This window comes from Asterias rubens, chromosome 6 (assembly GCF_902459465.1).
Source record: "Asterias rubens chromosome 6, eAstRub1.3, whole genome shotgun sequence".
NCBI classification, from domain to species: Eukaryota; Metazoa; Echinodermata; class Asteroidea; order Forcipulatida; family Asteriidae; genus Asterias; species Asterias rubens.
The window spans coordinates 10,171,662-10,184,497 of NC_047067.1; the positions used below are offsets into that span (position 1 = coordinate 10,171,662).

General features: G+C 38.4%; 1 protein-coding gene across 1 annotated transcript; it reads left to right on the forward strand.

Moving 5' to 3' along the window:
- Window positions 1-78: 78 nt before the first annotated feature.
- On the forward strand, window positions 79-3,486 carry LOC117291446 (60S ribosomal protein L10a-like). The gene is made up of 5 exons (XM_033773134.1): window positions 79-130; window positions 873-1,025; window positions 1,868-2,016; window positions 2,347-2,519; window positions 2,908-3,486. Exons 1-5 carry the CDS (start codon window positions 126-128, stop codon window positions 3,076-3,078), a joined length of 651 nt encoding a protein of 216 aa, XP_033629025.1. The 5' UTR covers window positions 79-125; the 3' UTR covers window positions 3,079-3,486.
- Window positions 3,487-12,836: the final 9,350 nt, after the last annotated feature.

Genomic DNA, 12,836 nt, shown 5'->3' on the forward strand with positions numbered 1-12,836 from the left:
ATTTATGAAATAAAATAATTTGACTTAGTTTTAAATCTTTCTAAAACAATTAATGCACAGAATAATAATATTGTTGACAGAGCCTTTCGTACTCGGTCTTTTGCGCAAGATCTTAATCATCCATCATGAGGTTACTAAAATTTATGTCATTTAAATCTGCTCTAATCCTCTTCATATTGCCTAAATACTTCCATAAAAGTATATATTTATTGAGATAATAGTTTGTTTGTGTTATTAATGCTAAAATGTATTTTGTTAAATGTTTGGAAGACAATAATGTTCATCTGTGAAGCTTTCGTGTTGGCTTGGTTTTTCTCGTTATTCTTCACACACATGCCATACCGTTAGCTGCGTACTACGTGTCTGCCTAGTCTACTTATCTTCTTTGGTAGGACTGGAAATAAGATATTACTATTGATAGAAATGGGTAAAAAGGGATACGGAAATCGTGTCGGACTGTCTTCCCCGTGTTTCGGCGATTTGCTATGATTTTCCGTGTATATAAAATAGGGTCTACACCGAAAAATTAGTAACTGCTTCCAAAAAAGCAAAATAAAAACTCCACTGCCCCAAATATTTTTGACATGAATTATTATTATTGGAAATAGAAATTGCATCCATTCCTTATGGGATGATGAAATATAGCTCGGAAATCCCCTATAAATTTGGTACAGCCTACATCTTCAAAAAGAAGTTGAACTTTGAAGGCATTTAGCCAAGTTCATATTTTTGAAAGCAATTTCCTTGCACCACAATCGTATTTTGAAAACTGTGGACAGATTCTCAGGTGAAGTGTAAACTCGGCTTATATTTGTGTACTCGATTTTGATCACACTCACAGTACACTTATGTTTTTTGTTTTATTTTTACAGTAAAGTGACACGCGAGGCCCTTTACGAGGCTGTTGACAAAGTCGTCAAAGGGAGCAAGGCCAGCAAGAGAGGTTTCCTCGAGACCGTTGAGCTGCAGATCAACCTGAAGAACTACGATCCACAGAAGGACAAGCGTTTCTCCGGCACTGTCAAGTATGGCGTTCTACACTGACCTTTGACCCATCAACTCATCTGAATTTGCTGCGTTTGACGTCACGATCAGAGAGTTCGGGGTCATGCTGAGAAATCAGTATGACTCTTCTAACCAGACCTCCACCCAGGGTCTTAAAACAACTGGGGAGACAGTTCGCTGTCGAAAATTAAAACGAGCGAAGCCCCACCTCACCAAGACCCAAACCCAGGGTCTTTAAAAAGAACTGGGGAGGCAGTTAAATGCCGAAAAAGTGATGTATTAATTGAGACAGACTTAAAACTTCAGTTGAAGTAAGAAACTAAGTTAATTTCCAGCTTTCTTGTGACTGAACTCGTTTTGTTTTTTGGGGATTACAAATCAATGAACTAATTGCATCATCGTTTTTTAGTTCAGAAATAGCCATCTTTTGCACATTTGATGTCGCTAGTGACTTTTGTTTTTCAATGCTGCAACTTGCAAGATCAATGATGAGTATGAAGTATTGCATGTATTACCATAAAAATCATGTTGAAAACACTTTTTATCTACTCTGAGATCTGCTAAAAATTATTGCTCTGACTTATTAAGTACTTGTTCTGACGGTCCGTACTTGCCATTATCGCATTTTAGTGAGTTCAACTCCAGTACTTTATTCTCACTTCTGAACCTGGGTGAACCTTAAATCTCCTTGAATGTTTTCTAGGCACTCTGCTTAATGCAACAGAATATGAGATTATTTGTTAAAGGCTAAGTAAATGTGGCAAACAACAATTTAAATCATTTGGGTATTTGGCAGGAAGATGAAGTTAGAACAGAAATCCTACTCTGGTCTCCTAACTTGATAATGATTTGTTTTGTTTAGGTTGAGGTCCATCCCTCGTCCCAAGTACAAAGTATGCGTCTTGGGAGATCAGCAGCATTGTGATGAAGCCAAGGCCAACAACATTCCTTGCATGGACACAGAGGCTCTGAAGAAACTGAACAAGAACAAGAAGCTCGTCAAGAAACTAGGTAACTTGTATTCCTGACTTCCACATTTATCAGAAATCTGGTCTGTCTCCCTATCTTGCGTTGCCGTTAGGAGTCTCTGGAGTTATCAATGGCCCACACAGTAACTTTTTAGCTGATCAACTAATGCCCACTTACAGTATAAAAGGTTGACAAACATTTCCATTCACAGCAGTTTCCTCTTTTTTTCCTGTCGAGTTGTATGTTGAAGAATCAACAAAAGTGCAAATATTAATAAAACTTGTTGTCAAACAGAATGTGGTTGATGTAAGGTCTCTATTTTCTCTAGAAAATGAAAGGTAATTGATTAACCGTTTCATTTTTTGTTGACAGCCAAGAAGTATGACGCTTTTCTGGCCTCCGAGGCACTCATCAAGCAGATCCCTCGTCTTCTTGGTCCTGGGCTCAACAAGGCCGGCAAATTCCCCACGCTGGTCACCCACTCTGACCAACTGGTCACCAAGGTGGAGGAAGTAAAGGCAACCATCAAGTTCCAGATGAAGAAGGTATGCTGAAAGAACCATGTGAAGAAGCTTAACATTTTGGAATATGCAAACTTTGCCAGTCAATTCTTGACAGCAAGGCCAAGTATGTACTGAACAGAGGGTACTTCTGTTGGAAAATTTGAACTATTAGAACATTCTAAGCTGAATCAAGGCAAAGGCCATGGCAGAGGCTGTTTGGCCTGGCGTAGTTCCTGACTTTCCGTTAGCATTGATTCATAAAATTGAAGGAACAAATTTGTTCAAACTGAAAGAACACGTTGAAAGATATTCATTATTGTTGATGCAAATTTGTAAATCCTGCACTACAATATGAGTCGACCCAATAATTGTATCACTATGTAAACCCTTCACCTATATAAATCGACTGATTCTGTTACCCCCTCTATAGGTCTTGTGCCTTGCCGTTGCCATCGGTAATGTCTCCATGTCCGATGACGACCTGGTCAGCAACATCGCTCTGGGTATCAACTTCCTTGTGTCTCTCCTGAAGAAGAACTGGCAGAATGTACGCTCTCTTTACATCAAGAGCACCATGGGAAGGCCACAACAGGTGTATTAACCTGCTTCTTGAGGATCCATCCATTCAATGGACACTTTCTCATTCAGATGCCCTCCAAACTATTCCAAAAATCATGTTAATATCAGGAAGAGGCGTTAACCTGACCACTCTTAGGGATATTTTGTAAAGAATCAAGAACATTGTTTTTGGTAATGATGGGATTACACTTATAGTACCTGATTTGTTTTATTAGGCCTGGTGAAAATACAAGTCCATCAATAAATTCATATGAATATTTTTACAAGGACTATCTCATTGTCTCAAAATAAAACGTTCCATTACGCAGTTTTTGGCCCAACTATCCAAGACTACAAATTAATATTTCAGTGGAATTCTGGATACTTCAGTGTATTATCAAGTGATGTTGAACCAAAGCAGGGTGAATAAATGAAAGTGAAGAAAACGCAATGTTGTTTGTGCTGTGTGAACCATTATTTAAAAAGTTGACTGTTGTCCAATGTTGGTTTTTTTTTTTTTTTTTTTTTTTTTTTCTCCAATTGTTCTAATAAACAAAAAATACAGGAATATTGGCTGCGCCTTAAACACCCAGCAGGGTCGATAATACATGAGTATTACAAGTCTTATTATTATATTATACAAGGCAGTGGACACAATTGGTAATTGTCAAAGACTAGCCTTCATAGTTGGTGTATCTCAACATATGCATAAAATAACTAACCCGTGAAAATTTGAGCTCAATCGGTCATCAAACTTGCGAGATAATAATGAAAGAAGAAAACGCCCTTGTCACACGAAGTTGTGTGCGTTTAGATGGTTGATTTTGAGACCTCAAGTTCTAAATCTGAGGTCTCGAAATCAAATTCGTGGAAAATTACTTCTTTCTCGAAAACTATGGCACTTCAGAGGGGGCCGTTTCTCACAATGTTTTATACCATCAACCTCTCCCCAATACTCGTCACCAAGTAAGGTTTTATGCTAATAATTATTTTGAGTCATTACCAATAGTGTCCAGTGCCTTTAAGTAAAGGATCTGTTGAATACATAAAAGAAGTATTAACTGAGTGAATGGTTAAAGGGACACACCGGCTGAATTGGGCTATTTGGGCTACAAAAATAGACTATTGATATAAATTCAACGGTCTTCCAGAAATGAAGAAGAATAGTCCCTAAGAAAAATCATCAAATTTAGCCGTTTTTGAGCATTTTAAGACGAAAACGAAGGTCGCGTGATTTTTCTAACCAAAAAGTGGTACAAACAATCACGTAACCTTCCGGGATAGTTTTACTTCCAGCCGTCTAAAAGTAACTTACCAAACCAAATTTAAATCTTTTTGTTTTACAAAATTATTAACGAGTAATTATTGACAAAAAAGATCATGCATTCAAATTATCCCTACAAAATGTAAATACATGTAACAGTGAAAAATCTAACGTAAGATTCGCATCTAAAGAGTCCGTGTAGCTTGTTATAATATGGCCCCACATCGGAACGTAAGCGCGCCCGGGGCATGCCGTGTCTCGTGGGGGATGCTGGAGGTGTAACCCATCCCAGGGCGCTATATGAACTCCCAGCTTGCGGGTCTCGCCGTGAGCTTGGGAGGGGTTGGGAGCCAGACATTAAAGTACGTGTTTGTAATTGTGGGTTTGTCAGTCGGTACACCTCGTGTCGATTCCGTTATTTCTTATGATCTAATATAATGCTCTGTTTTGTTAAGAGTTTTCAGGTAATTAAAAAAGATTGATGATGTCAAAACGTAGGACTACCGCATTTTGCTATATTGACAGTGTTATTGTGTGAGTAGCTTAAAAAATGTTTTATGAAGAAGAAAATAAGGAGAGAAAAAAAACGGAGCCCCCGATCGTAAAATGAACAGGTGAATAATATAGACGTTAATAATAATTTTGTAAAAGGTTGAAACAAAAATAATGATAAAACAAAATTCCCTCAAAGCATTATTTTGTAACAATTTTTTTTTTTTTTATTCTGTGAATGAAGTGTTATTTTTGAGATTGTTGAGGTATTATTTGGTTCAAGGGTGTCGATCGCTACTGAAAAGTGAGGAGGCCGGGCGAGCAAGTCTTTAATAAAAACCTTACATTATTGGTACCCCATACCATTTCTTTTACATTTAATTTCTGTGTTACACTTGCTCACTATTTTTTGTTTGACCAGGAGGCGAGTAAAAGGGGTTATAATAAACGGCATGAATATAAAATGCATTCAGTCTTTCATGATCTTTTAATTTCAAAGTTGAGGTTTTCGCACAAACCTTTGCACTGACGTCATTCAGCCCCCCAAAAAACCCGCTTAAATATGTTTTTTTGTTTGCGTGCGGCGGATTGGCCAAAGAAGAAGCTCATTGCGAAGGCCCTATTGTAAGATATTTTGTTTGAAATTTTAATTTATCACTCATAATACGAATAAATCTTTTAAAGCATGAAACGCTTCAAGTTTTTTTTACGCGCAGCGGATTGGCCAGAAAAAAAAGCTCATTTCTAAGGCCCTATCGTAAGATAATTTATTTCATTTATCACTCACAATACGGTCGAATACATTTTTAAAGACTTTAAAAGAGTTTTATTTGTCTTCCCTTGTTAATTCATTTTAAATCAATGTAGGCCTACCTTTTACACTATAAGGCTGTTCATAATTGTGTCTTAGTTGTGGATTTTATAATCGTTTCAATGATATGCCTAGTATAAATGAAACAAAGATGGCCTGACTTCTTCATTTCAAAATCATTATCCAAAAATGACATTTTCAAAACGATATAACGTGTCAGTTGCTTTAACACTAGCAGTCATTGTATCTGGAATTGTTTATCTACGCACACAGAATTCACAAAGAGCCAAGATTGAGCTCAAGTGCGAATTGATCTTAACTGCTAAGCAAAGTGATGTCACAATCACTGCCAATCAGAAAAAATACATTATCGACTTTATCGACAAACCAAATCTAATCTTGGTTTGCGAAATCTAACCCTGGATTCATACCCCCCCCCTTGTTTATCGTTATTGTTATATCCCGTGTTTGTAAAAGTTTAGCAGAGCAAAGCAAAGGGTTTATTACGAGGGGGGGGGGGGGTGTCACGTCTTTACTTTTTTTTTGACAACATATTTTGATTGTTAGCGCCTTGTTTTTGTTTTTAATTTACACATTTGAAGACCTAAGGTAGGCCTATAGCAGGCGAAATTCAACGGTCGCTTACGTAAGTTGTAATACTTGATCGTTTGAAACATGTCATGTGTGGTGTATATTTTAACATTTTATGCCATATTTCTAATGAAACAGTCAATCAAAAAGTGGGGGGGGGGGGGCATCTGATATGCTGTCCCCCAGTCTAAAAAGTGGGGGAGGACATATCCCCCCGCTCCCCCCCCCCCATTCGACGCCCTTGATTTGGTTACGTTCCAAGCTACGTAGATACTCAGCTACGCTTATATTACGCTATAATATCAACAGGTATATTTTCAACCCCGAGTCAAGCTACGCTTTCGTTCCATACGCAGCTACGTTTACGTTCCAAGATACCCAGCTACGCTTACCTTCCAAGATATGCTTAGGTTCCAAGATACGCTTACATTCCAAGTTTTGCTTACGTTCCTTCAAGTTACGCTATAATTACAAACGGTACGCTTTCAATCCTGCGTCAAGTTACGCTTACGTTCCATACGCAGCTACGTTTATGTTCCAAGAAACCCAGCTACGCTTACGTTCCAAGATATGCTTACGTTCCAAAAGATAAGGTTACGTTCTAAGCTACACAGCTACTCAAGCTACGTTTACATTCCAAGTTTTGATTACGTTCCTTCAAGTTACGCTATAATAACAAAAGGTATGCTTTGAATCCTGAGTCAAGTTATGCTTACGTTCCATACGCAGCTACGTTTATGTCCAAGATATGCTTACGTTCCAAAAATATGGTTACGTTCTGAAAAATATGGTTCCGTTCCAAGCTACGCAGCTATGCGTATACAATCCAATATACGTATAAGTTCCAGTTACGCTATAGTATAATCAAAAGGTGCTTTCAATCCCGAGTCAAGCTAGGCTTACGTTTCAAGATTTGCAGCTACGCTTACGTTTCAAAATACATTCTCACAAGGACGCTTTTGAATCCTTTAAGATTCCCTTCCCCCCCGAGATAAAAAAAAAAATTACCTTGAAAAACAGTTTCAGTTTTATCAGTTTCATCTGTTTAGCAGAGAATATTGCTTACAACATTTCTTTACTATTTAAAAATTTAGTCGGGCACCAGCCACAAGTTTTCAAATTTACTTAAAATTTGACTGGTAATCAGTTTCTGCTATGCAATAGGCCTACTATTTTGTGCTAAGCAAATTGTTGTGCCACTAGAAGGCATTATGAAATTGGGCCCTGGCACGTCGGGAGCACGTAACTCCACGTGTAGGCCTAGTTTATTGGTGCCGTGAAAGGTTTATTTACTTGTCATTGTCCCATCATATTCTGGGTTAGTTTATTTGTGTTCTTCGTGACGATCTTTGGATGTACGTCGAAGCACGAAGGTCTACCTCCATCGTCGAAGGATTTGCCTGATCCGTATCAACCATCTATAAAAGCGATATTTATGATTCTACACCCTAAATTGCGTAAATGGTGAGCCGGTGTGTCCCTTTAATAGACGGTTGTGGTAAACACATAAAAATTATGAGCTGGTTCTGCACAATGTGGGGATTGTTGGCTAATGCTTTTAGAGAATTGTAGATTATGGCCAATATAGAAAGTGGGGCTGCGAGGGGTAGTGTCATCACTTTTACTGTGTGCGGTATAGTTTTTACTGGACTGGTGTGTGACCGGTTAGAAATTTGAAACTTACCTGCTGGGATCGGGACGGCAGCCTGACGTGGTGAGGAGTCTTGCCACTTTCCGTCTATAAAATTCTGAGACAAAAAGACAGCCCAGGTGCACAACTTGATGACCCACTGCAGTATAGTTATTCAGCTCACTACGTTGGTTCTGGGTGGGATGTGTTCTTGTCACACGCAAAGTTCAGACACAATCCCATTCACGCTAGCAACTGCATGGTCTACAATACCATGTTCTCCACAAACAAAGAGTATGCATGAAGGCTGCTTCAAATACTACCCCTGAAAGTGTCATAGTGATGATAGAACGCCAGCCGATGTTAAAACTGTACACAGAGAGCACGCGAGCAGACGATAGTCGCATTAAACCCCCGGAAGTGATAGAAAAAATTTTGAGAGCGCCCTCACGCGGTCAAAAATACGGCGCATTCAGAAAAAATAATATTTTACAAACTTTCAATAATTATAAGAAAATGATACATGTAGTAAAAACAACCCTACTCTTCTGACCGACTCGACTTAGAGCGGGAGTCTGTTATTAGAAAAAAAATGAAGAATCTACGTATACCAAGGATTTACAACTTAACTAAATTATATAAACGAAAATGTTTCTTCAAACATTCAAAATACAGGCCTCTACGCAAAGAAATAAATCATTAAAACAAGATCACAAAACATCATACACATCATTTACACAACATTTAATTTTATACTAGGCATTTTCAAAACAATAAAAAGGACACTTCAATCTGAAAGTTGACTGATTAATACACACAATAGACAATGTGACCTGTGACATCGCGCATGTTTTCAAAAAGAGCCACCGAGCCTGGACTTCCTGCAGGCATGACAGCCTAATTGAAGTAAATCTTTTATTTTATGGAGATTGCACTGTCCAATTCTCATTAACTGTTAATATGACGAAAGGGGGCACATCTCAAAACTTGTCCAGCTTTCATAACTCTTGGATTTATCTGGAGATTATGACACAATTAATGTCACCTTATAACCAGTGCAGTATCTTGCCCGCCCGACTAGCCAAAGAATGTACGAGGTCACAGCGACGAAGAATTACTTGGGATACTAAACAACAACAACCAAAGCTTTAAAAAAGACTGTACAACTTTAAACCGGGGATTGCAGGGTCGTTGTCGTAAGACCCTGCCGGTTCTAAACGGCCATGGAAGAACTCGTTGCAACCCGCATTCCCTTTTAAACATTTGTTTTTTAAATTCACACCCCCATATAAAAACGCCGGCATTCAGTCACGAATTATCGTCGGTGCTCGCTGTGTATCCTCTGCAATCAGATAAAGCGCCATGAAAATAAGAAATACACCACGTGACAAATTCTCGTTGGTTTAATGATTTAAGTTTATTTTTTTCATTACTACATTCATAGAGTATCAGTCGTACAACAATGTAATAGCGCCCTCTATGGACAAATCTGATTCATGTCTTTAAATAAAGTATTAACAATGGTCATTATTATTTGTTCTTCTCATGTAACAATTTCCAATTCTCGTGAAATCCTCGTCATTTTCTACTTCTAGCCAAGCACGCTGGTAGTGTTTGTTGTCCATAAAACGATAATATAAAATATGTTATTTATTTTGTTTATTTACACCAATAAATAATGACAGGCGCTTCATAATATTATGTACAGCATAAAAATACCAATGAATTGGACTACAGCAAACGATCTAAGTAAACATTAATATCATAAATGCACAACATTTACATCTTGTATCTTAAGTTATTATGCAATATTTAAAGAGTAGTACAAGGTTAAATTTACTGTAATTATATATTCCTACAATGGTAAACGCATAATGTTGACATACATTTATTTCACCATTATCGAGTATAACAATAATCTAAAACGACAACTGGGGTTTAGGCCAGTAGGCTAATCATACGCAGTGAGTCGGCTCATATTCTTACCCAAATATATCCCGTGTAATATGAACTACCCCAATTTGAACAATAATACCAACGATTTTGATCAAATGGCTGGGCTCTCTGTCATGCAATTTGTGGATCCTCTTAATTAAGTTTAAATCACACTGTCGGCGAGCAGCGTTCACCACAGAACTAAAGTGCACGAAAAATTTGATACAACAGACGTTAACACATACAAAAATAATGTCCATTCGAGAAATACCAAACTCCTGTAACAATAAACATCGCTGCCACTAAACGGTTTCTGTATACATGGGCCCAATTTCATAGAGCTGATAAGCACCATAATTTGCTTAGCATGAAATTTCTTCCTTGAAAAAAAAAACAAAAACAGGATTACCAACCAAATTCCTACGTGATTTTCAGGATAAGCAAACAACAGATGAATACCAGTAACACGCTAAATGCAACAAATGGTAATTTTGGTTGGTAATTCTGTTTTTATCAAGGAAGAAATTTCACACTTAGCAATTTTTTTGTGCTAAGCAGCTCTATGAAAATTAGGCCCTGGATGCCACGAGGCCATGTTGAGACTAGATTCATTCGCATTATACTTGCCTTACTCGTCGCACTTTGTGTGCATATACAAGAGAGAGAGATCAACAAAGCCTGGGCCTACTCTCTAAAACCTTAGAACTGACCTATATTCTGGATCCCCGGGGCTCGGCCTTTTTTAGGATCAAGCTGACCTTGAAAGTGATTAACAACTTAGGATTTTAACTGATTCTGCGTCAGTACCGTTTCGGGGGTCATTTTGACATAGATTCCGGGTCAAACTGACTCATATTGACCCTGGGTCAGGCCACATGGGACCCGGATCAAGGTCAATTTCCACCCGGAATGTTAGAGTGAAGGGGCACCAGTAAACAATGGCAAGTAGTCTCACTCGTGTAAAAGCCTGATCACTGAATAGGCCCCAGAGTCAGAAAAACTGTACCCGTGGTGTGTGCCAGACCTCCAGCGTTTTTTTATGTGAAAAAGATTTGTTTTGGGGGTTTTGCAAAATAAGTTCCAATCACACAGTAAGTTATACGGTTGTTCCAATCTTTGACTCAAGGCCAGATCCTTAGCCCGCTAGAGTCAAGCTTGGCAGGTTGGTAATCATTGTGCCTTTAATGATACAGGCATGTAATTTGACACTCAGGTAGTTTACTTTTATGTCATGAAAAGGATTTGTTATCCGGCCTTTACAGATCCGATCCTTTTGAAAAATACTAGTATGTAGAACAAGGAGCAATGGCAGCCATCTTGAATTTGAAAACAGACACTGTACCACCTATTATCTCAAATGATTCAAAACTACACACCATGGAGCAAATTCTTAATATTCTTCTAACATTCTTCCCATGAACTAACCCTGCTCGTATCATCAAATGTACTTATTGGCCCAATGATTTACCCCATCTGCCCTACTGCCCCATCTGTTCTCGTCGATAGTTGGGCTTGTTATATGGGGCCATGTAAGGTAGGGTTTGGCAAAGTTGGGGTTGACCATGAAATAGTTGTCATTGAAATAAGTGGGACCCTCATAGATTATAATGACATGCCTTAAATTATACACAACGAGTTATCAATTTCTCATAACTCACAATAGTTTCAACAGTCAAAGTGTCACGTAACACATTACAACACTAACAGCTTGTATCATAGAGCAAGCTTTGCTCTTGCTTGTATCAAGTGTTTTCCGACCTTTGATGCTGCGGTCAGTCAATACTTCTTACATTTTCCACAGTTTCATGATAAAGTCATTAGATGTATCATACTTTATACTGTAGGCCTACCGCAAACGAACAACACATTCAGTGATAAACAATATTATGGCCGTTTACAAAAATAAGTGGCCTGTTTTGAACTCAACCCATGTTATTTCTCATTCTACCCCTACCAGAACGGCCCCGTCTTTCTACCAAGCTGCCTTCACTCTAAAAACAGCCGAGTCAAAATTGACGCTTATCCGGTGCCTGACCCATACATGGGTAAACAAAAAAAATGACTCAGAATATATGTCAAATTGTAAATTTGACGCAAATAATCCGAAGACAATCCCATTTTTAATCAGCCTCCGGGTCATACCTGACCCCAAAATGATCCGGATGGGTCACGGATCCTCTGAGTAAAAACATGGGACTTTTGGACTTTGGGTTTAGTTTGAACCATTTCTGGATATGTTGACGCACATTCTGGTTTGTACTGACCCAGAAAAGGGTCAGGCCCAACGTAGACTTGACTCAAGTCCCAATCCCGTGCCAAAGTGTTGCTCTGCATTCCCCAACCTGTTCCGCAATAGCTACATTTACGACGGCGGGTATGCCTAGGGATCTTCCGAAAACGAACGGGACTTGAATCAAGTCTAGGCCCAACGAGACCTTGATCCTGGTCACTCGGAAGTGTTTAGAGCGCAGTGCTACAGTCACTTCCCAGGGTTCCTGTGTTACATTACCCGAAAGTAATACCAAAGGACACTCAGATGGTACGGGTAGCATATCAATAAAATTACTAAACCAATTTTCACAAAAACACACGGAAACATAAAGCTATGTTCCCAACCGAGGACTCCAATACCTATTTGAAAGAAAACACCACATTGTCGGACATTACATTATAACGTTCGGTATAGAAGTCACCTCCATTTACAAGCTTCACACAATAATGGTTGTTTGAAATTGATGTCGACAGTTTTCCATCCCGATTTCTAATTTCTCGAGAAACTACAGTGTGTTAACCTGTTCTTCCGATTTATCTGTAGTATTTCCAGTTTGAAGATATTTCCAAATGCGGCGACATTTTTTCTTTTAAATAAACATTTGCATAAGTCATTATTTTAAACCTATCGCAAATGTTTCTTTTTTTCAACACATATCATCACTCTATAAATACACTCTTCAGTACTGATGAATTTCAACTATTTCCTAAACAGAGGTTCTTTTCATTGCTGTTTGCCACACAGCCTGCAAAACCTTGCCGTGATCTGCCTATGGATTATAAAGTAATGCCATGGTTTAAAAGTGC

What these genes read in the sequence shown, in the direction of transcription:
- LOC117291446 (XM_033773134.1), top strand. An exon ending in CGTTTCTCCGGCACTGTCAA is followed by an intron (nt 1,026 to 1,867) that starts GTATGGCGTTCT and finishes TGTTTTGTTTAG; the next exon opens with GTTGAGGTCCATCCCTCGTC. An exon ending in GAAGCTCGTCAAGAAACTAG is followed by an intron (nt 2,017 to 2,346) that starts GTAACTTGTATT and finishes TTTTGTTGACAG; the next exon opens with CCAAGAAGTATGACGCTTTT.